This window comes from Rhinoderma darwinii, chromosome 5 (assembly GCF_050947455.1).
Source record: "Rhinoderma darwinii isolate aRhiDar2 chromosome 5, aRhiDar2.hap1, whole genome shotgun sequence".
Classification (NCBI taxonomy): domain Eukaryota; kingdom Metazoa; phylum Chordata; class Amphibia; order Anura; family Rhinodermatidae; genus Rhinoderma; species Rhinoderma darwinii.
The window spans coordinates 318,788,322-318,813,075 of NC_134691.1; the positions used below are offsets into that span (position 1 = coordinate 318,788,322).

Consider the following 24,754-nt stretch of genomic DNA (forward strand, 5'->3'; position numbering starts at 1 on the left):
ACCTTCTGACATGTCAGAAGTTTGGATTGGTGGGGTCCGAGCACTGAGACCCCACCAATCGCTAGAACGAAAAAGCTGAAGTGCTCGTGTGACCGCTCAGCCGCTTTGTGTCTGTTCGGCTTTTTCCGGAAAGCCGATGTATCGGAGTACGTGATCACAGACATTCTATTGAGTCCGTACACCGATACATTTATTTCCGGAGAAAGCCGAACAAACACGAAGCGGCTCAGCGCTCACACGAGAACTTCAGATGCTTCGTTCTAGAGATTAGTGGGGGTCTCAGTGCTCATACAACATATTGGTGAAAATACAAGTACAACACACAAACATGTCAAAAACAGTAAGAACATACTATTGGAGCAAAGACTTTTTGAAACCCTCTCAGTTCAATGTTCTGTTAACATCCATTGAGGAGCCATGAAAGTTCCACCAGCATCATTATATTACTCATGCGGTCTAGTTGGTTAGGATTTAGGAGTAATGCACATGTATATGTAAGTGTAAAAAAAACACAACATATTTACAGTAATCCTTTGCTAGTGATACACGGAAGTCCCTCATTTGCTGGTCTGAATTAGTGTGTGTATATATCTCAATGAATTAAGGGTGACATTTTCCAGTTTGACCTACAACAAACTGCCTTATCGAAAACAATATTAAGGTCAACATCATAAAATTTTGGCGCTCAGTTCGACATATTAACGTGAATTTCTACTATACTGGGTTAAAATGTCAGGCTGTGTGCATGTGTTATATTTGTAAACTTATTGAACATAAAAGTTTTTACGGGACTAGAATATTTCTTACCGCGTAAAGTTATCTTTGGGAGCTCCATATCCCGCATACATTTGCTTTTCAGCAGGAGATGGGACTATATCAGCCATACCAAGTATTCCACCCGTGTTCCGGACTTTGGCCTCGACAAATACTCCGGGACCCTGATCTTTTTTAAAGGACTGTCGAATTGGAGAAGACCTCTCACTGTGCATACCATGAGGAGGTCCATGAGCATTATGACCATGCATCTCCATCATCCTTATATCAGTCACTCTGTGAGGTGAGGCTGGAGGAGTTTTAGTTCCAAGGGATGGCAAATGACTTTCTGAGTGTTTTCGATTCTTTTGTCTATAAACGGATTGTTCCATCATTTCCACTTGCATAGAAGTGTTTGAATAAGTGCTTGAAGACCTCATTGCACCTCTGTGGAAAGCAATAAGGTGATCTGGGATGTCAAGGGGGTGCCCGCCATGTGAAGATGCAATGCTCATCCGGCCATCGTGATATAGGTAGGGATCCGCATACATGCTGTCATTTCGCATTAACTGGACATTTTTATTGCCCATATCCTCATCTGGTTTCACATCCCTCCTTTCCAAAATGGCACTGGGGCTAGGAGATATGGATCTTGAGACAGGCAAACTGGATAACCTTTCCCTTGGCATCGTTGTATTACTCTGTCCAACTGGAGGACGCCCTCCACCATATGGAATCCTGGATGGAGAAGGTGGCATGGAATGCGTCACAGGGGTAGGAGGTGGCGATATTGGGCCTCCATGAGAAGGGTAGGTTGCTGACCCAGGCCGGTGGACTACTGGGCCTTCTCGAACGTTGTAGGTAATATCTCTTTGCATCTGGTGGAAACAAGAGGGAGATTTCATAAGATTTTATACTAATCAAAATTTCTATTCAATTTTTCATAAATTATAAATAAAATTCATATACAGTATCTGGTGTAATACCTTTCAAATTAGTATTAAGTTTCCACTATGGAGAATTTATTGTTACAAAACCGTGCCAAGGCAAACAACAATTAGGAGTTTTTTTGTGCCAAATGCAATGCAGTATATAATGTGTTAACTCATTACAAGGAAAAACTATTTTTTATATACAACGTTCAGCTAATAAAACATACCTAAAACTGTAAATGTTATTTACACTGTCTCAGTGGGTAAAGGAGCTATGTTAAATTGGTTGTATATAAAGGTTAGAAAAACGACTGGTTTCTACCAGAAACAGTGCCACACTTTACCACAGGCTATTTGTGGTATTGCAGTTTAGCCCCTTTGTAGTGAATAGTGCTGAGCTGCAATACCTCACATGTCCTGCGTACAAATGTGGCGCTGTTTCTGAAGAAAAAATAAGTTTTCTAATCTCATACAACCCCTTAAAATAACCATGACTAACTATTGTATAGAATAAAGTGTCTTGACTGAAAAAACAACAGTCGTAGGAAGTTCATAGGAAGCCAATTAAACGATCAGTATATACCTGGAGCAAACCCTCAAAAGCATGGGAGTTATACAAACGTCATGCAGATGTTGTCCTGGTCATGTTTGGAACCCAGGTTCCCCAATGCCTACTCGCAACAGTGCCAACTATTGAGTCACCATGCTTCCCTATTATGAGCACCCTTACATGCCCAAATCTAAACTTATCATACATATTTATTATTTCAAAAACATTTTCACATTGTAGTGACATTGGCAAAATCCCTATAAAACTGTAAATACCAAATACATTTCACGGCTGAGTTTGCTACAATTGTATCCAGTCTTGTCAAGTCTCTGTAAGCTAAACACATTGTCAGGATTCACATTGTTAAAATGTATCAGTGTAAGCTATTTAGCTCACAGGGGATTGGCTGGACTGGATACATTATGGCAAACCCTGAGCAGTGACAAGTATAAGCTCTGTATGGCTTTCATACACTGATAGCAAGCAGAGATTCTTGAAAATGAAGATTACACACAAAATATATCAAAAAGTTGCAATACTTTACATTATGCAATAATTAAAGGGGTTGTTTAAGAGTAGAACAAAAAGGATCTGCTTTTTTTTTTCTTCCAACAGTGCCACAACTGTATGTAGGCGGTGTCTGGTATTGCAGTTCAGTCCCATTTACTTGACTGTAGAAGTACTGCAATACCAGACACCGCCCTTGGACAGGTCTGGTGCTATTTCTAAATCGTGGATATCCCCTTTAAGCTTTATTTCTGTAAATTGAATAACCCCTTTAGTGTAAAAAAAATAAGACACATTCAGAAATTCAGTATATATATATATATTCTAATATTATGCTCTTCCTCTGAAATACTGACCCATGTGTAGACTGACTGAATGCATCTAAGACACATACGTGGTCTGTGGGATCATTAAAATATTTTTAGCATAATATTACTTCAGCAAAATATCACATGCCAGCGAAAAAAATTCAGACCATGTGAAATCTACCGCAAGGAATATTTACAGCAAGCACGGCTTGCCCTAACTGACGTCTAGTGAAAGTCATATGTTATAATTAGGCCGGCAATTTTGTTTGTGTCTTTCTAGAGACGTCAGGCTCAAATCTCAAACATAGGCCTGAGAGATGAAAGACACAAGTCACATCAACATCAAACCTGAACCCTGGTGGGAGCAACTGTATCAAAGAAATTCAGGAAAATCCACAAGGAGAATACAAATCTATATTATCTTTAAAGGGGTCGTCAAGGTGGGGGAGAACTCCTATGCTCAATATTACAGCTCCCACACTTATTTTACAATTAGGGTATGTGCACACACACTAATTACGTCCGTAATTGACGGACGTATTTCGGCCGCAAGTCCCGGACCGAACACAGTGCAGGGAGCCGGGCTCCTAGCATCATACTTATGTACGATGGCTAGGAGTCCCTGCCTCGCTGCAGGACAACTGTCCCGTACTGTAATCATGTTTTCAGTACGGGACAGTAGTTCCACGGAGAGGCAGGGACTCCTAGCATCGTACATAAGTATGATGCTAGGAGCCCGGCTCCCTGCACTGTGTTCGGTCCGGGACTTGCGGCCGAATTACGTCCGTCAATTACGGATGTATTTAGTGTGTGTGCACATACCCTTAGAGATGAGCAAATCTGTGAAAATTTGCTTTGCTGGTCTTTCACCGCTGGGCTCATTTCTAAATTTGGCGCTGTATTTGAAGTATTTAAGACAATGGAAGTAGAAACTGTGAAATATAGATCTGTATTTCAGCCTCCATGGTCTTATATGGGGAACTACAGCTCTGTAATAAGAAATTCGCCTGTCCACAATGCAAATTTTCACAACCAACTTTACCTAGACTCTGGAGTGACTATTATGCATAGTAACGCAGCGATATGTTGAGGTAGATGTATTTGGGTATGTTCACGTGAGGCAGATGCGTTGCAAAAATCCAATCCATACATCTGAATAGAGTTGTTTCTGTAGCATGTACATAGGATTTTTACAACCACCACGGAGATGCATTGGACAGATTTTCTACAACGCGTCCGCGGCCCGCCACCTGGATATACAATCGTTTCTTGATGGGATTTACTCCATTGAATTCATGCTTGACCATCCAATGAAACAGAAATACATGAGACCTAGGCCAATCAGAGCCGAAGGGTTCCAGTCATTTAGGACCCATCTCCTAAACCCTCAACAATGTAAATTTTTTATATACCTAAACCACATGTGAGAAAATTAAAATCCGCAAAAGTTGGTACCATGTTACCAGAAACATGGTCATGGTGGATGAAGCCCACTGTGTAGGGGAGAGCCTTATAAATCCTCATAAAAACTAGTTTATGAATAATTTCAAATTATATTATGGTGAATCCAAATAGATCGCTCCCTAATAATATTAATTGCTTTCGGTATAAATTTGTAAATTTTATATATTTACTATATTAGGATTCTGTGGTTGAAGCATGTAGCTGTATATAGCTATATCCTCTCCAGACATAAATGTGAAATTGTGGGTTTTTCTATTCTTATAACAATGCTGGGATTCCTGCTGTCTCTTTTCCTCTGGCGCTTTCCTTTAACTTTCCCATTTTTGATCTTTTTGTTATTAATTTAACTCCTTCAATTCTTTTCCAAATTCTATTTTTGCTGTGAATGTCAAGCTTTCATGTCCAATTGCTCGCACCATGGAAGATCACATTGATAAAATGTGCACGTTATATATGTCTGGTACATTTATTTTATGTTCTGGTGTTCATACATGCGCGATATACGTCCACCTCTCAGCTCCCTATCACAACCATAGTCCCTGCTCCATGACAGCCAGTGCCAACAGTGCTGATGATAGGCATACATACTCTCTACCAGCACTTCTAGTCCGTAGAAAATGAATGTAACCAAACTCTACAAAAGCATGGGGATCTGGAGTGGTCACCCATAGGCCAAGTTCTTTGTTGCTAAGCGATTAGTAAACTGCAGAAAGTAGAATAGAAATGGTGAGCCTCATCAGCAAGCTGGTTCTAGACAAAAAATATTGGTCTATGGGGGCCGGCAGACCCTTCCCGGAGGACTTCCGATGAACAGGTCGGGTTTTCCTGTCTATTCCTGTTGTTTCACACCATATAACAAGGGTATGAGGCAACTGCCCGATACAAATAAACATAGACATTAGTGGGAAAATTGGTCATTCTTCTACTCACAGTAGATCCTGTAGACTAAACTAACTGTAGATTGTGTTTCCACTTTTTTAGGGAAGATTTACTATATGGGTGGAACCATTTCACAAACAAGCCTCAATGGGTTGAGTTTTGGTAAACTGACAAAGGTTTTCAAGGGAGCAATAGGTTTACTCTGGATAAAATTACAATCTCGCTGCTATTCAGAGTCCACGGCCAGATGGCAAATCATTGTCTTGTTCGTCTCTGATTTAACCACTAACATTGCTAGTGTGACATTAACCACACGCTCGCATGCCAAGTTACAGAAAATCACCAATTCCCAATATGGGTCTCCTGGGCTTACAAACCACAAAGGCAGAGGAGCAATTAATGAGAAATCTTAGTGAAGCAATGGACAATCCTTATTCCATACCCCAAAGAGAATACTTAGTTCTATCCATAAAGCAGCAATATAATGGAGTCAAGTCAAGAATAACATAACATACCAAAAAATAACAAGACTCTTGAGCATTTGCTGCAAAAATTTAATTTAAATTTTTTCAATTACAAATCTTAAGAGTATTGGAGAATATTTTTCCGCTCAAATATACAATCGGTGGTTGCCATTTTGAGCACTCGGAGAGTCACATACCATAGAAGTCAAAGGAAATGAATACTATCATGCAAAAGGCTGCTTGAAATTTCCACTCACTTAAAGATATAAAACCCAAACTGCGTGTGAATCACATGTATACAACTGTCCCAAGACACACTTTCATGTATATATCAACTCTTAGTTGATATCACTGCTACAGTCAATTCAACAGTCAGGTTTACGAAATAACTTCTATAGCTTACAGCCTACCAGCCAAAAAACGATATATACTGTATTCACCCTTGCTCTGAATGATGGTTTGCAATAGGCCCCTGATAGATATGTCATGTAGTCCAAAATTTTATCTAGATTTTCTGATATACTTAGCAAAAAAGACATACCGAAGGAGAGGTTACGCTTCACCTTCAGCCAGCAATGTCCTTTCCCTCTTCACTCCGTCTACGTGTACAGCCAGAGATAGAGCGGTGAAAAGTCTATAATGTTGCAATGCAGCTCAGTGTTCAAGTCTTCGTGCCATTTTTAGCATGTGCTTGTAAAGGTTAGGCTATGGTTCACATGTTGCATTTCTGTGCACGTGATAGACCATTGTGACGGTCCAGGATTAGAATCGTTTAGCGATATGTCCTAATACTACAATTTTTAGAGAACAATCTTAATTTGAAAATAGAATAGAAATGTATTCTGAAATTGATCATATCAGCCCTGTGCTCAGTAATGAATTTACTTAAAGAGGCTCTGTCACCAGATTTTGCAACCCGTATCTCCTATTGCAGCAGATCGGCGCTGCTATGTAGATAACAGTAACGTTTTTTGTTTTTTTTTAAAAACGAGCATTTTTGGCCAAGTTATGACCATTTTTATATTTATGTAAATGAGGCTTTCTAAAGTACAACTGGGCGTGTTTACAGTGAAAGTACAACTGGGCGTGTATTATGTGCGTACATCGGGGCGTGTTGACTACTTTTACTAGCTGGGCGTTGTGTATAGAAGTATCATCCACTTCTCTTCAGAACGCCCAGCTTCTGGCAGTGCAGACACAGCGTGTTCTCGAGAGATCACGCTGTGACGTCACTCACTTCCTGCCCCAGGTCCTGCATCGTGTCGGACGAGCGAGGACACATCGGTCGATGTAGCTACTTACCTGCAAACGCCGATGCTGCTGCAGAATCAACTGTAGCCTCTGGTGCCGATGTGTCCTCGCTGGTCCGACACGATGCAGGACCTGGGGCAGGAAGTGAGTGACGTCACAGCGTGATCTCTCGAGAACACGCTGTGTCTGCACTGCCAGAAGCTGGGCGTTGTGAAGAGAAGTGGATGATACTTCTATACACAACGCCCAGCTAGTAAAAGTAGTAAAAACGCCCCGATGTACGCACATAATACACGCCCAGTTGTACTTTTACTGTAAACACGCCCAGTTGTACTTTAGAAAGCCTCATTTACATAAATATAAAAATGGTCATAACTTGGCCAAAAATGTTCGTTTTAAAAAAAAAAACAAAAAACGCTACTCTTATCTCCATTGCAGCGCCAATCTGCTGCAATAGGAGATAGGGGTTGCAAAATCTGGTGACAGAGCCTCTTTAAATAGTCTTCAAAGATCGCTCCTTACTTTCTTCTAGACGATGTGTGTGTGTGTGTGTGTAAGGGTATGTTCACACGCACTAATAACGGACGTAATTCGGGCGTTTTTGCCCCGAATTACGTCCGAAAATAGCGCCTCAATAGCATTGACAAACATCTGCCCATTGAAAGCAATGGGCAGACGTTTGTCTGTTCACACGAGGCATATATATTTACGTGCCGCTGTCAAATGACGCCCGCGTCAAAGAAGTAACCTGTCACTTCTTTGGCCATAATTGGAGCCGTTATTCATTGACTCCAATAAATAGCAGCGCCAATTACGTCCGTAATGGACGCGGCGTTCAAGTGCCTACACATGCCGTTACGGCTGAAATTACGGGGATGTTTTCAGGCGGAAACATCCCCGTAGTTTCAGCCGTTACGGACGCTGTCGTGTGAACATACCCTTAGACTTTTCCTTCTTCACATGCTCTGGAGGTGGACAGATTTAGTTCAGTCCCTTCCTCAGCATTTCCAGTGGAGATGGGTGCAAAAAAGTTGCAAAAAACTATTCAGATGTGAAAAAAAGGTAACAAAGTATGCCCAACTTTGAAGACCATTTTACAGTTTATATAAGGATAGGATATAACAAATACATTGCATTTCTTATCTTGTACTGGTCCGGTGTTGCAGCCTGTGTAATAGTTAGGGGCAGCATTCACAATTCTGCAGACTTCAGAGCTGAAATCTCAAAGAATTCCAGTTTCTTTGTTTTAGGAATTATCGGGGCCATCCACTGATTAGTAAGTTATGGAGTATCACAACGAAATGCCATAACTTAACATGATGGGAAAACCTCTTTAAAAATGTGTCTGACAACAAGATTGTCGACTGTTTCTAATGACAACCAGCAGAATTTTTTAATGCAGCTTTAATTACAAGTTCCAGCTAAAAATCAAATAAAAGAATACAATGTATTTACAATCTCCTTTAAATAAAATAATATTTCATAAGGTATTTTTCTATGGCGGCTATCATGAAACTGAATCCGTGGTTGTCACATCTTCACCTTTGCTAGTAGCATACGTATACAGTGATATAACTAAGCAGTTCCGTAGCTTTTGTTTGGGTTTCCAGGGATCAATCAGAATAGAGGATAGGGAAGTGACAGGAAGTAACATTTGTTATATTCGTTATACTCATCCTGTTTCACGGAAAACGATTGTCTTAGCTTTTGGATGAACATAATCTTTAACCTTATTCATCATGTAAACATTTCCAAGACGTAATGAACAATTGAACAGAATGAGGGAACCTAAATGAATGAATTCCATGAAATCACATGGCCCTATAACTTGGCCTGCACTAAACAATCCCGAAAAGCCGTCATCTGTAGGTCTAGCTCATGGAAGGGATTACACGGCTTGAGGACTTGGTAATAAATATAGATCACTATGTACGTAAATGAAGTCTAATTAAAATTCTGTACAAGACTTGAAGGTCTGCTACCGGCCGGCCTATCGACAGTCAGGAGAATATCATTGATATGACTTTCAAGACGGATGACTGTACGACAACAGGTACTGACTGGTTACCAGCAAGTTTCATGACTGTGTTTTTATAAGATTTAAGTTGTTATAAACCACTGTACACGAACAGTGAAAATTCTAATAAAAAGATTTTAATTTAGATCATCCATATAAGTTATATTTGCTTTAGACAGCAGCCCTATGATATACCCTAAACGTACAAGCTGAGCTAAAAGAAGAAGAGCCCACACTTGGGACTCACATCTATCAACTAAAGTTGAGACCACTACAGAGAGTCAATAAAAACCCATGGATGTGATGGATGTTCATCAATTATAATGGGCATCGTACAAACTATCATTGCAGGAATTAGGAGCATTTATACAGGGGGACCCTCAATCTACAGAGGGGAATTGGCCTTCACTGGTTCCAGATGTCAACATTTTGACAGATAAGACATCCACCCTAGCAATTAGCCCGGCGTTGTCCCATCAAGCATGATCAGTTAGGGCTATTTTTATGCAGTTTTTGTATCAAATGCCAGCAATGGATCAATGCCACAATATGGATCATACTATATATTCATTTTATATTTGAGAATGTAATTTTTACATTACCAGAAACAATTTAAAGGGTTGTGCAAGATTATAAAAAGTATTTTTATTTATTTTTTCTTAGAAACAGCGCCACTCTGGTCAATTGGCTGTGTAAGGTATTGCAGCTCAGCTCCAATCAATAAAGTGTGGATGAGCTGCAATACCAGACACAGCCCGTGGACAAGAGTAGCACGGTGTCTGGAAAAAAGTGAAGACCTTTTTTTTTTATGAATCCTGGACGACTTGTCTTTTTTTGTTTTTTCTGAAAAATAAAAATAGAAGTTGATACTCAGGTAATCCGAGAAAGAATTTCAACCACAAGAGTCCAAAGTTCTTTAGAGGCGTTAAAAATGATTTAAGCAACATGTAATACTAGAATTGTTACATTAACACCCTTTGGCCTACAACATTCCAGGAATAGTATAGACTTAACCAATTGTCCATTCAAGAAAGAAAAAAGTTATTTGTTTAGTCTGTTTGTACTAAAGCGTGCCTCCTGGTAGAGCTGGGATAGTTCTCAGAGAGAGTAAGGGCCCTTTTACACGGGCCAATTATTGGGCAAATGAGCTTTTACAGAACGCTTGTTCCCAATCATTGCCCTGTGTAAACTGGGAAACGATTAGCCGATCAACGAGCAAACGCTCGTTAATCGGTTCGTATCATTTTAAATACTGAAAATATTATCGTTGTCGGCAGCACATCCTGTGTAAACAGAGAGATGCGCTGCCGACATAATAGAAATGTATGGGGACGAGCGAAGAGAGTAACTCGCGCTCGTCCCCATACTAGCTCCTTGCGAAATCAGCAAATGAGCGCCGATCAACGAGCTGTCTCTTTGATCGGCGCTCGTTTACACGGCCCACGTAAAACCACCTTATTAGAGCCACCCGACTATCATGAATGATTTGTAGTGCTGCTCTCCCAATATGGGGCATAAGGACCATTTGGACCTTCTCAGGTTTCAAGGTCCAGATGAAACCGCAACCTCTGCCCCCCCCCCTATAGTCATTCCTCTAGTTTTACCAGGTCCCTACTATTATTAATATATTAAATTGATACTGACTCCTAAAGCCTATCTTAAAAGTGTTTTCCGAAAAAAAAAAAAGTGTCATTGGAGTGGGCACAGCTTTCAGGGTCTTCACTTTGAAGGAGTTGTACAGGATTAGAAAAATATGGCTGCTTTCTTACAGAAATAGCGCCACATCTGTCCACAGGTGGTGTGTAGTATTACAGATGAGCTTCGTTCACTTCAATGGAGCTGAGCTGTAATACCAGACACAACCCATGGACAGGTGTGGCGCTGTTTCTGGAAGAAAGCAGCCATGTTTTTCTAGTCCTGTACAACCCCTTTAAATATTGGGCATGTCAGAGGTACATTGTTTATATCTTAATACACCTGTTTTCTCAAATCCTTTTTTTTTTTCTAAAGTTTTATCCCTTGTATGTGCATTTCAAAAACATTCAGAAATCTATCGGCACAGCAATATCACGCCAAAGGCAGTAATTGTTCGCTTGATCACCCGGTACTAGCAGTGATACAAAGCGGATAATATGTGGTGATTGCAGAAGAGAAATAACACTGCTTTTAGACTAAAATAAGGATATCTAATTTAGATGTTGCTATATTATTATCATCTGTATCATTATGTTTCTTTTGTCCTCACACAGCTCTTCTAAGAACGTATATATGAATCCTGTGATCGCAGCGGATCATACCGAACAAGCAGCAGACACAGACAATACAGCAGCGGGGGTGACTATTCATTGAATGCTCCTCATTTTCTGCCATTATGGTGACTATATGGATATTTAGGACAAGCCCCTGGTATTTTAAATCTTTGGAAAAATTCTACATTAAAATATTTTATCATGAGATATCAACAAACTTTTACTTTTCTTAAAGGCACCATTGAAAAATAATTTTTTTTAAATTTTTTTAAGTGTGATTGGTGCAACTTTCGAATTACATTTTATTTAAAAACATTTTTACTTTCAGATTCAGCTGCTTTGTATCGTGTACACTGGCGTAGCTATAGGGGTCGCAGCGGTCGCAATTGCGACCGGGCCCCGAAGCCAGGGGGCCCACGGCCCCCCGCACCACATCAATAAAAAGTTACTATAGTAACTCGGGCCGCGGGCCCCTGTTACTATAGTAACAGACTGTACTTACCTTCCTGGTTCCGGATCGCAGCGGAGGTCCTGACGTCAAGCGCTGTGCGCAGCGCATGACGTCACAGCGCTATGCGCCGCACAGAGCATCGAGACGTCAGAACTACCGCCACGGCTGAAGAGGAAGCTAAGATTAGCCCTGACTGGCGGGGTCCGACTCCCGGGATCCGCCAATCAGCTGTTTTGAAGGGGCCGCAGCACTCGTACGAGAGCTGCTCCCCTTCATTCCGGTCACACTGTGAATCGGTGTCGGCGATTCACAGTGTGAGCGAGTAGTGAAATGAAGGGGAAGCAGCTGTCGTACGATTGGCGGTTCCCGGGAGACAGACCCCGACACATCAGCTATTGATGGCCTATCCTGAGGATAGGCCATCAATGTTTAGGGACTACACAACCCCTTTAAGCCTACGATGTGGCAGGCTTAGGGGGTCCATGAGACAGGATCACAGATTGTGTGATCCTGTCTGCTGGGCCCTGTATCTAAGCCTAACACATGTGTTACTAATAGTTTTTTTTGTGTGTTTTCTTACAGGTTCGGTTGTTGGACTATGGCGGATTCCAGGACTACTTCGATGACGGCTTTTTTTATTATCAATAAAATGGTTAATGAGGGCTGTGTGTTTTTTTTTTTTATTTCAATAAAATATTTTTTCTATGTCTGTTTTTTCAAAACTATATTATTACCGCCTTAGTAATGGCCGCCGGCTGATTGACAGTGTCCATTGCTAAGGCGGGGCTTAGTGTTAGCCGATGCAGAGGCGAACACTAACCCCCTTTATTACCCCGGTACCCACCGCCACCAGGGGTGCTGGGAAGAGCTGGGTACCATCCAGTACTTGACCATCTGTAGTGATGGTCGGCCACTGGGGCGGCCGCAGGCTGGTAGTATCAGGAGGGGAAAGGCCAGATACAGTGGCCCTTCCCACCCTGGTAATGCTAGGCTGCTGCTGCTTTATTGTATCTGGCTGGTTATGAAAAATGGGGGGGACCCCACGTCATTTTAAAAAAAATAAAAAAATTATTAATTGGAAAGAACAATGTCGGGTCCCCCCCAATTTTCATAACCAGCCAGATACAACATAGCAGCAGCAGGCAGCATTACCAGGGTGGTAGGTGCCACTGTTTTTGGCCTTCCCCAGCCTAATACTACCAGCCTGCGGCCGCCCCGGTGCCTGACCGTCACTACAGATGGTCGGGTACTGCTTCGTACCCGGCTCTTCCCAGTATCCCTGGTGGCGGTGGGTACCAGGGTAATAATGGGGGTTAGTGTTGGCCTCTACACCTGCTAACATTAAGCCCCGCCTTAGTAATGGAAGTTGTCAATCAGCCAGCGGCCATTACTAAGGCGGTGATAATAACGTTTAAAAAGATACAAGCACATTGAAAAAATATTTTATTGAAATAAAAAAAACAACCCTCATTAACCATTTTATTGAGAATAAAAAAACGCTGTCATTGAAGTCCTCGTATCTGAAGTCCAACAACCGAACCTGTAAAATAACACAAACACACAAAAATAATCAGTAACACATAAAGAAGCAAAATTATTATTCTTACCTTTCCTGGGTCCAACGCTGGAGCCGCAATGTCAGCGAGCTGTGCCCTGTATCTAATCCAATCATGTGTAATACTGTCTGCTGAGCCCTATATCTAATCCTATCATGTGTGATACTGTCTGCTGAGCCCTATATCTAATCCTATCATGTGTGATACTGTCTGCTGGGCCCTATCTCTAATCCTATTATGTGTGATACTGTCTGCTGAGCCACTGTATCTAATCCTATCATGTGTGATACGGTCTGCTGAGCCACTGTATCTAATCCTATCATGTGTGATACTGCCTTCTGAGCCACAGTATCTAATCCTATCATGTGTGGTACTGTCTGCCGAGTCCTCGTATCTAATCCTATCATGTGTGATACGGTCTGCTGGGCCACTGCATCTAATCCTATCATGTGTGATACTGTCTGCTGAGCCACTGTATCTAATCCTATCATGTGTGATACTGTCTGCTGAGCCACTGTATCTAATCCTATCATGTGTGATACTGTCTGCTCAGCCACTGTATCTAATCCTATCATGTGTGATACTGTCTGCTGAGCCAATGTATCTAATCCTATCCATAGTTTATAGGGTTGTAGTGCTATAGATATGCTATGCTCTCTCCTATACACACATTTTTTTTGGGGCGGACACATATGTATTGGGGCTATTTCCCCTGACATTTTAAGCCCTGAGGGTATGTTCACACGGCAGCCTCCGTAACGGCTGAAATTACGGGGCTGTTTTCAGGAGAAAACAGCACCGTAATTTCAGCCGTAAAGGCATGTGCAGGCGTTTTTCACTGCGTCCATTACGGACGTAATTGGAGCTGTTTTTCCATGGAGTCCATGGAAAATGGCTCCATTTACGTCTGAAGAAGTGACAGGCAGTTCTTTGACGCGGGCGTCTTTTTTACGTGCCGTCTTTTGACAGCGGCGCGTAAAAAAAATGACAGTCAGCACAGAACATCCTAAGACCCATTCTAATGAATGGGCAGATGTTTGCCGACGCTTTTGAGCCGCATTTTCGGACGTAATTCAATGCTAAAACGCCCGAATTACGTCCGTAAATAGGGTGTGTGAACCCAGACTTAGTGACGCCCCTGGCTGCTAGTGCTGCATTGTTGGGTCACTTAGGAGACCCAGCGATGCAGCTGAAAGCTGCGGACCGTCGACCATGAGGAGTTTGCGGGGGGGGGGGGGGCCCAATAAGAACTTTTGCATCGGGGCCCATGAGCCTTCAGCTACGCCCCTGATACTGTATATTGCGCTAAGACCTGAATCAGTCAGGTCAGCGGCACTGACGGGTTCAGTGGAAGCGGTCCTTCATGTCTCTGACATGAAGGATTGAACGGTTATCGATTACATCGATAGTTATGACCTTAGATGTGATCGGTAACAGCTCGATCCTGCGTGTCAGAGGCATGTAGAACCAGCGGTCACCGAACCCGTCAGTCCCACAGACCTGTCGTTTACAGGTTTTAGCGCACGATACACGATACAAAGCAGCTGTATCTCAAAGTAAGAATAATTTCTAATAAAATGTAATTACAAAGTTGCACCAGTCACACTGACACAATGTTTGTCATTATATATATATATATATATATATATAACTGTTTCAAAGGTGTACATAGCCTTTAAAGTGGATCTGGAGTCTGAGTGCACCAATGGCGCAGCTATCGTAGGGTCAGGTCATGCCATTGCTGACATTGTGCTAACATTTCCCTTTCTTTAAAAAGAGTAGCATGAAGCCTTGAATGCAAAATCTGTCACAAGACCCCCCCAAATATCGCGTGTATATATTAAGCAGAATAATCTTTTGGCCCTCTCATGCTTCAGAGCCATGGTGCAACTTCAACCGCTGGATCCCATAATATTACGCAGTTGCCCCTCTAGTATCTGCAGCATTATACATCCCCTGAAACTCTATTGGGTTTTGGTGCTGAGGGGTGCAGAGATTGTGTAAGGCCAATCCACGGATGCACATGAAGGGCAAGGAAATGCAATTTTCATTTGGCTATAGGGCCATCTTTCCATTTTGTACATCCATGCTATGAACCAGAGCCAGCACCGAGGAACTGCCAAAACTATTCACGACGTTGAACACCAGCTCACAAAAAGGCTTATTCGTCTATCAAAAAATTTTGCAATTGGGGCAAGTAGTTGTAGCATTGTTTTGCTACAATTGGAATTATTTTTCATAGGAAAAACCTCCCTGCTTGTATATCTTGCTCTGAAGGTCATCGTAGGAAAACGTCTCAGCCGCTATTGCAGGATGGATCTTGGCACCGTGATATAAGGATACTTTATACAAGTTTAGTTTAGCCTCTTTTGTTCTAGGAAGATTTCCATTTATCCGTCCGATGTGAATCTTATTGTCCATATGCAATAAAAATAGCCCAATTTCAGAATTAATCGATTTGTCAAATTTCTCTCCTATGTTGAAGCAGCATTGCCTCACTTTCCACATTAATAGTCTGGCTTTCTCTGATATAAAGCAGACTGCCTGTTTAATAAGCTGCTATAGTCACTGGTAACTCACATTTCAAAGCCTACCAGATACTTTAACAAAAAAAATACCTCTGCAGGACTGGATTCACGTTGAACACTCAATTTCCACACATTGGCTATTTTCAGGCCAAGCAACTTATATATGTGGCCGCGGTCCAAGTTTGACGTATGAAGTTAAAAATGCCCCGACGCAGCTATAAAGAACTGACATCACCTAGAACTGGGGAGTTTGGAGAGAGAATCAGACTGTTCACAACCCGTCTCTGTCATGTGCAGGTTCTTCTTGGGTCATGGAAACAGAAGTGATGCTACATTTACCAGACAACTCCCAACTTTATAGAGAACAGCTGATTAGTCTTAAAATTATGACTACACTGCTATCTGGCACAGGAAAAAGTGCACTATATTCTATAGCAGACAATAGAAAAGAGCCCCGTTGTAGAAATGGGACCCCATGGCTTCTTTTCTTGATCATCTATTTCATCTATAGTACACATCATCAAACATAAAAAACATTAATGGCCACACATATTACTCCAGGAAACTTTTCCCCACACACCAAATATAACCCACAAACAGTATGCCAACAGTACTTTCCCCTGCACAATATATCAGGGGTTAAAAACAAGACAGGCAGGCTATTGGCATCACTTTTGGGTTGGCTGTCACGTAGGACCATCTAAAGGTGTCCATACACAACAAATGAACGGCAGCTGAACTCGCTGATTTCAACAGGACCGGCCGACCATCCAATGTGTCTGGAAGGGTCCCGACTCTGCCCCGATGGCAGCATTACCATAGCAGATGGGCGATCCTTTCTTCTCATGGGAGATAAGCCGCCACCAGAGGTGTCTGGCAACGGCTTACCCCTATCCCAGCCGCATGCGGACTTAAATCTGGAAAGGGGCGGTTTTGATGAGACAACTACTTTAAGTCAAATCTCTTGCACAGAAGCACAAGCAGGCATAAGCTTGTCTAATAAAACATTATACTATTGAACAACGAAACTATGGTAGTACTTACACACATGGTTATATGGTTACACTCACACACATCTATGCAAATGTATTTAGATGATTATCGGAACTATGTGAGATAAAGGAATCATGAGAGAGAGAAGACATTTTTATGGATTAACGCTAAAGTCAGCCCATCTATCCCCAGCTTGAAACGGCTTATAACAGGGAATAACAGTGTAAATACAAGTAAGATGGGCCTAACGGCCCCCATACACAATAGATTATTGTTGTCTGAACACGCCGGTTTCCGGCTGGCGAGATCGGCCTGTCATCAAATGTCTATGGGGGCTTCCCAAACCTCCCTGACAGATATTGTTGGCTGAAATAAGGATCGGGCATGTTGAATTTCTACACCCCATCCTTTTGTTCCCAGAATAGATAAGCTGCCGCTAGAAGTGTCTGGCAACGGCTTAGGGTGGTCTTACACAGCCCGACGTTGGTTTATCGGCGCTCGTTTGCTTCTTTCACAAAGAGCTAGTGTAGGGAAGAGCGCTCATCAGTACGAGCACATGTCCCCATACATTTTTACCATGTCGGCAGCACGTCTCCCCGTTTACACAGGAAGATGTGTTCTCGACAATGATAATAGTTTCAACATTTTAAACGATACAATCAGTCGAATTACACCCAAATGTTTTCTCTCTCTCATGATCACTTTATCTCATATAGTTCCGACAATAAGTCGAATAAAACGCCCGAATTACACCTGAAAACACTGCGTGTGAACATACCCCAACGCTTCAGCAGGAAGTTTTACGTTTCGCTGGTGCATTACCTTGAGTCATTAACTTCAGCAAACAGAAAATCCTTAAATGAACTTAGTTACAGCCAGAATGATTGTGAAGAAGGTCTGGTCGATACTTTGTAACGGATTATCACAGTCAACTACCTAGAGGGTTTCAGACCACTGACAAATGAAATGAGGTGACAAAATCAGAGCCGAGGGTGTCAGAGACATTGAATGATGCCGGATGAAAAGGGATACGATTTATAAATGTTTATGCGCTATAGCGGTTCATTCTGGTCTATATTTAGGACTTAAACATTTAAGCAGAAGAAGAAGCAGAGACCTCGGAGAGACTGTGGTTGGGCGCAAATTCTCTACTTCTATTCCAAGCCCCACCATATGTGATTAACACTTGCCTGCTACAGTGAGCAGCTCCTAATGCTTTACTCATGGTCCAGGCAGCAATTATTTACAAGCTTATTATTGTTATTATCATTTCTTATCTTGACTTATAATAATCTGTGTTCTTGTCTCTTAATTAAGTAATAGGAACATTATGAGCGGAGATAAAACTATATGACTCTAGACCTGAGCTCATTACACGACGGAGCTCTCCGAAACAAAGGCGTACGTACCATAGAAGCAGCCAAGCATAATAAGGGGCTCAGTTTGATTTTTGTTATAGGTCCTTATATATATACACACACACACACACACACACACACACACACACACACACACACACACAACTACGCCCAAAGCTAAAAAGTTTAAAGAGACACTATCAGTTTTATTTAGCTTTAAAGCTGTCATATGTGTGTACACGAGGAATAACACTATTTCTGGCTATTATATGAAGTGTATTCTGCATTTTTCAGCAGTTTTCCCCTCCACAGGCTTTATCTCTTAGAGGGGATTTACACGAGCGTGTGCGTTTTGCGCACGCCAAAAAAAAAACACGGCGTTTTGCGTGCGCAAGAGGCACTTAACAGCTCCGTGTGTCATCACCATATGATGCGCGGCTGCGTGATTTTCGCGCAGCCGCCATCATTATGACACTCCGTTTGGATGTTTGTAAACGAAAAGCACGTGGTGCTTTTCTGTTTACATTCATAGTTTGACAGCTGTTGCGCGAATCACGCGCGTCACACGGAAGTGCTTCCGTGTGGCATGCGTGATTTTCCCGCACCCATTGACTTCAATGGGTGCGTGATGCGGGAACAACGCAGAAATATAGGACATGTCGTGAGTTTTACGCAACGGACTCACTTTGCGCAAAAATCACGGACTGTCTGCACGACCCTATTGACTAACATAGGTCCGTACGACACGTGTGAAAATCACGCGCGTTGCACGGACGTAGATCACGTTCGTGTAAATAAGCCCTTACTCTCAGTTGTCTCTGAGCTAGTTGGTTGGAGCCTAACTGCTACTCAGACGTGATTTGCGCATCAAAATCAGCACCAAAAAAACTGTGTGAACTGACCCTTAGAAGGGGAGGGAAGAAAGGAGCGATAAGCGGAGAAAGAGGCATTTTTTCTCTAATAAGTTTCTGAGATTTGCTTGTGCTATTGATTTATACAAAGTTAGAGACAATTTAATAAACAAAATAAATATTGAGCAAATTGTTAAAGTGTTACATTTTTAATTAATACTGTATATATTTTAATTTATTACCTTTTACTGTCAATCCCATAATGAGCAGCCTTGAGTCACAGGATACAGTAGAGATCAGGCGTGTACATAAAATAGATGGGGCCTCATAGCAAAAATAAAAAATGGGACACCCTCCCAGTGCTGGTTCAAAAAACGGTTCATGCTCTACTTTTCTCCCATTCTCCTCTGACATCCACCGTCATTAGCACCCATGATGGATAGACACAAGATTACCATGTGTCAAAGAATGGAAGGGGGGAGGGGAAACAAGTTAACGCCTGCGTGTTTTTAAGCCCAAGGCGTCCTCATTTCTTAACGCTGTCAGATCTAAAGAGAAATCTCTTCATGAGCTGAACCATGAAGGGGTTCTGCTCATGCACAAAACTTTATTTTGGGCCACCCCACTCCAACCTTGTATAATGGCGAATAGGGCAAAAAATATAAGCTGCTAAAAATAGCTGCTCTAGGCCTAAAATTGTAAGGAGACACGTCCGTTCTCTTTCCTCGTACACCACTGAAGAGAAATCCTATCCCAAGCATGTTCTTCCAAGTCTGGGTGAAGTTAAACTTTGTCTGGCCAAAAAGTTTCTGATCAGTTCAAAGGGCATTTGGCTTTGGGAAAATCTTCCATTTTAGAACAGGCATGAAGCGATGTGGATTACATTGGCTTACAGGTTAATATTGCCGGCCTTGGAGTCCTTGATACTATCAACGTGGAGTAGGATTGCCACCCAAAAACATACTGAAGGACTATAAAAAGTCTCCTGTGGAGTCTATGGTTCGGAATTGAAATGGCAAACTCCACTAGGGCAGGTGACAATGTTAATAAATGCATTAACATATTATAACTCTGTATAATATATCAATGCTATATGAAGACAGTAATGATATTAGATACAATGTTCTCTCCTTTTGTAATAGGAAATTACCTTGTTCCACCTAGCATTAAAAAAAAAAAAAAAATGTCTCCAGCCATCAGCGTCTGTGTTCCTGTGATTAATGAACAGATCGAGTTGACAATTATTACCCCATTTCACGTCTTTCATGCAATATAAATTTTCCAAGCTACATTAAAAATCCAATATGCTCCTGCTTTGTGATAAAATTGCCGAAAAATTCTGCCAGTCCCTGGACGTATCCGCATCACAAAGCTCCATCCATGGAACTGGTTAAACAAATTGTGCAAAGAATTGACTCAATGTCTTGATAACCTACTTATACATCCATACGATTTGCTTTGTGTTTAGCATTTTCCTGTATTCCCTACAGTTCTTAGGCCACAAGGAAGAAAGTCGCTTTGTGTGATTAACACAACTTTTTAGAAAAACATAACCCTTAGGTCGCCTATTCTGATTGAGTAAATGAAAGCTTTCTTTGTGCGGCGGGATTGTGGAATGTAGCACCGTGTACGCCACTGCCTTACAGAGCTATTTTCTAAGCTGAATGCTTTGCAATGGGAATATCTCAGAATGCTGAAAATGTTTGTTCGCTTAATATTTAACTTTACAACGAAATTACAGCGATGCCTAAATAGAATACAAGCCACTGGCTATGAAAAAGTTCCAAAAATATTTACTACGATCATTAAATATTTATATCCAGTACCATTACCTAGTAATACTTCATATTTATCTCTGATGCCAGCAGAGGGCGCACAATGGCATTTATAGAGCAGCAGGACTCTCTCACATTACGGCTGTTGTGATTAAAAAAAAACTCTCTACAACATACCAGAAGTACAGGGAGGAAGGAAGGCTGCCTGTGTCAGTAGTTTTTTTAATATGAAGGCATGGAAACAGGACTAGATTTGGGTACTGGGTTCTTTTAAGGGCTCATTCAGACGAGCGTGTATCTCGTGCGTGTGATCGTCGTTAAAACAACGACCATCACAAGGACTCATGTGTTTTAATGGGGCCGTTCACACGACCGTTGTTTAACGGAGCGTGTGAAGGGTTCGTGAAAAAATAGGACATGTCCTATTTTCCTGCGTGTCACGCATCCATAGACTTGTGTCTATAGGGAATCCGAAACAACGCGTCCCACACGGGTGCACCTCAGACATGAAAAACTGCAGTTTTTCACGTCCGAGGTTAGCTATGCTCGTCTGAATGTTGCCTTACTCTTTGCTGCCCCGATACACATTCTGCTAGTTACTTAGGGCAGAAAAGGGGTCTTATCATTTCCGTCCTCAATGAGGCTAGAAGTTTTATGAAGTATCCATCGGGAAACAGAGGCAGACAAATCATTGCTATAGGGGACACGGAGGAGGGAGCCTGGTTGTGAACATTGTCTTCCTTCTCCTGATGCCTCAACTGCAGAAGCCAATGAAAAGGAACAGGGAGAATGAGTGAAAAATGGTGGGAAAGAGGCCACATTTACCGAAACACCCCCCCCCCCCCCAAAAAAAGAAGCAGTTCTGAGCATTGGGACTTTCTTGGAACTCTTCAATGCAACTGGTTTGGTGACGGAAGGCTGGTACAATATTTCAGGATTATGCAGATGTATTCAGGGGTGACTTTTTTTCTGAAGATCCTCTCAAATTTTTATACGATGCTAACTAAATGGTGGCTTATTGGAGGAGTTGGGTGTCACATAAAAGGGTCACAACATCTGGAAGGTTGGCCACCTCTGCACTTTAGGGATAAACAGTCAATTTCTTTCCCCTAAGCACACAGACCATAGAAGAAAACTGCAAACCAAAAAGCCCCATCTCCAATAATTTGGAACTCTTACGTGGATGACAAGGTCAGGGTTATGTGGGCTAAGAGGAACAAAAGAACCCCTTGACCCAAGCAATTTGTAATAATATACCTCTTAAAAGACATTGCATAATATCTTAAAGAGAATTTGAGCCATGGTGCCCTACACTTGGGGCATGGGTTCAGTTCCAACCAGGGTACTATATGACTAGAAGTTCCTTATGTCTGTCTCCTCTGGCCACTGTGAATTCCAAAAACAGCTGAAAAACATACATATAGGTCAAATGGTCTACTAAAAATGTTTACTTGTTTTTGTTTTAATTTTATATTTCATAAGAAAAGTGACTGTAGACGTGGAAATTCCATTCCCTGCGGCCAAACTAGATGAAAACTGGTAATTTGTCTCTTGGCCGATTGGTCGGGTCACTTTATGCTCCATTGAAGCGGCTGGTGTCCCTGGTGGATTTATGCCAAACTCATTCTCAACTTACCGGACGATCGTTGCAGTGTTTTTTACCTCATGGCTGTGCTACACTTTGGACCCTTTTAGTGAACATGTTCAGTCTCTTAGAAGAGTTCCTCTTATACAGTGGCTATAGTTAGGTTTTCATTCACCTAGATCAAGAATCCAGTTTGCTTCCCTTGCCCTGTATCTAAATACCCTAGTCAAAGGCAGATTTTTGCCCCTGGCACCCAGCATCTGGGGCACATGCCAGCCCCCCATTCTTACTACACTTCATGGGGCACCGTTGTTTAGAGTCCTTATTTTGGGACAGCAGCTGACGGAGTGGAGGTCCTGCTTGTTTACGTGTATATGGTCACAGTGGAGGAGACTTATTATTACGGTCTTAAAGTTAAACAGGATAAAACTAGACCATACAGGCAGAAACCGCGCCAAATTTATCACAGTGGTGCATGGTGTATGATAAATTTGACGCATCTAGCTAGACATGTTAGACACTTTTATTTTCCTTAAATCACCAGATGGCTGGCGTACTTGATACCAATACTTTGCGCTAAAAGAATGATGCACCGCATTAACAAACCTGGCACGTTTTACCCACTCCTCTGTTTTCCAAGTTGTCAAATGAAGTGCAAAAAGATTTTAAAGCGCGTAATAAATTTGGCGTCCGGCATATGGCACATTTTGCTTTGTACATCGCCCCATTATGTCCATAGGAAGTATTATACATATTGCATCCGTGTAGCAGCCTATATAGATGTATGTAAGTACACAAATAATGCCTACCTGCAGCATTGGTCCCCAAAATCCCAATTCAGGGAGCAAATTGCAACATGAAGTATATTACAAATGTTAAAATGCTTTGTATGGATGGTTATACAGATGTAGCAAAGGAGAATTATTAGGGTATGTTCACACGGCGGGGGTCCGTAACGGCTGAAATTACGGGGATGTTTCAGCCTGAAAACATCCCCGTAATTTCAGCCGTACCGGCATGTGCAGGCGCTTGAACGCCGCGTCAATTACGGCCGTAATTAGCGCTGCTATTCATTGGAGTCAATGAATAGCGGCTCCAATTACGGCCAAAGAAGTGACAGGTCACTTCTTCTACGCGGGCGTCTATTTACGCGCCGTCATTTGACAGCGGCGCGTAAATATACGCCTCGTGTGAACAGACAAACGTCTGCCCATTGCTTTCAATGGGCAGATGTTTGTCAGCGCTATTGAGGCGCTATTTTCGGGCGTAATTCGGGGCAAAAACGCCCGATTTACGTCCGTAAATAGGCCATGTGAACATACCCTTACTCTTTGGGGCTGCTTTGTGTGTGCATTGTGAGAACTCTCAGTAAATTATCACAATGCAGTAGGTTTAGGTAAGGAAGGTAGCACTATGTGACATTACAGTTCCAAGAGGCAAACTCAGCACTGCTACATCTATTCACGCTATACTTTTCTAATCATATCAAACCCTCATTAAGTATCTGTTTAAACTGGTAAACTTAGATAAAATGTAAAAAAGTTAATATCGGTTACACAAAAATAAAGCATACCCATCCTTACAAAATTAAAATTTAGCTGCGCTAAGGACTATTCTTATTCTATTACTGTGTTCTGCGTTACTTTCTATGTCAGCCATTTATGCTCCTGATCCTTTTTTCATGACGTTGGGTCAAAGAAAGTTACATCAGACATTTTGCAGTGATGGAGCTAGCATTCTGTCACAGAGTCACCCACACTTTATAGAAATGCATAGCCCCTGCTCGCCTCATATCTCCTCTCCTCTGTGGCTATCCCTATTAAAATGTTCACTGAAATCAATTCATTGCCTCATCTGTACCATGCAGAGTGTAAAAAGTTAGGAAAAAAATCAGGTAAGAAGGGAATTTCTTATTTTTAATTGCAAAAATAATTAAAAAAAATAATGTTTTTCAAAGTTTAGCACTATTTGACAGAAATCCAGTTTGAATGTGTGACATTGCAGAGTTTACGAGTGCAGTCACAATAATAACACAATGGACACTCCTTTAAAATGGACAAAGGCTTAAATGTCACCTAAACGACAACAATGTGCCATATGGATTTTTTGTTTCACAGCCATGCTATGTTTTTCTCACTAGACATTCAAACCCATCATCTCACCTCCTTCCACCAGTGGGGGGCTAAGTGACAGACCAACACCACAAAATCTCCATTGTAATGCACAAAAAGTGTTAACAACAACAACAACAACAACAACTTGTCATAGTCAATTACAGGAACT

At 41.8% G+C, this 24,754-nt stretch overlaps 1 protein-coding gene across 12 annotated transcripts in view; it reads right to left on the reverse strand.

Annotated features, from left to right (window-relative positions):
• Positions 1 to 24,754, reverse strand: part of KIAA1217 (KIAA1217 ortholog) — a 534,607-nt gene that overhangs the window by 44,554 nt on the left and 465,299 nt on the right. For 11 of the 12 annotated variants that reach the window (XM_075827545.1, XM_075827547.1, XM_075827544.1 and 8 more), the window contains one exon: positions 808 to 1,631. In XM_075827545.1, coding sequence (XP_075683660.1) covers positions 808 to 1,631 — 824 coding nt within the window. Of the gene's footprint in view, positions 1 to 807; positions 1,632 to 6,398; positions 6,442 to 24,754 lie in introns of those variants that run through there. The other variant, XM_075827551.1, reaches the window with a different exon arrangement.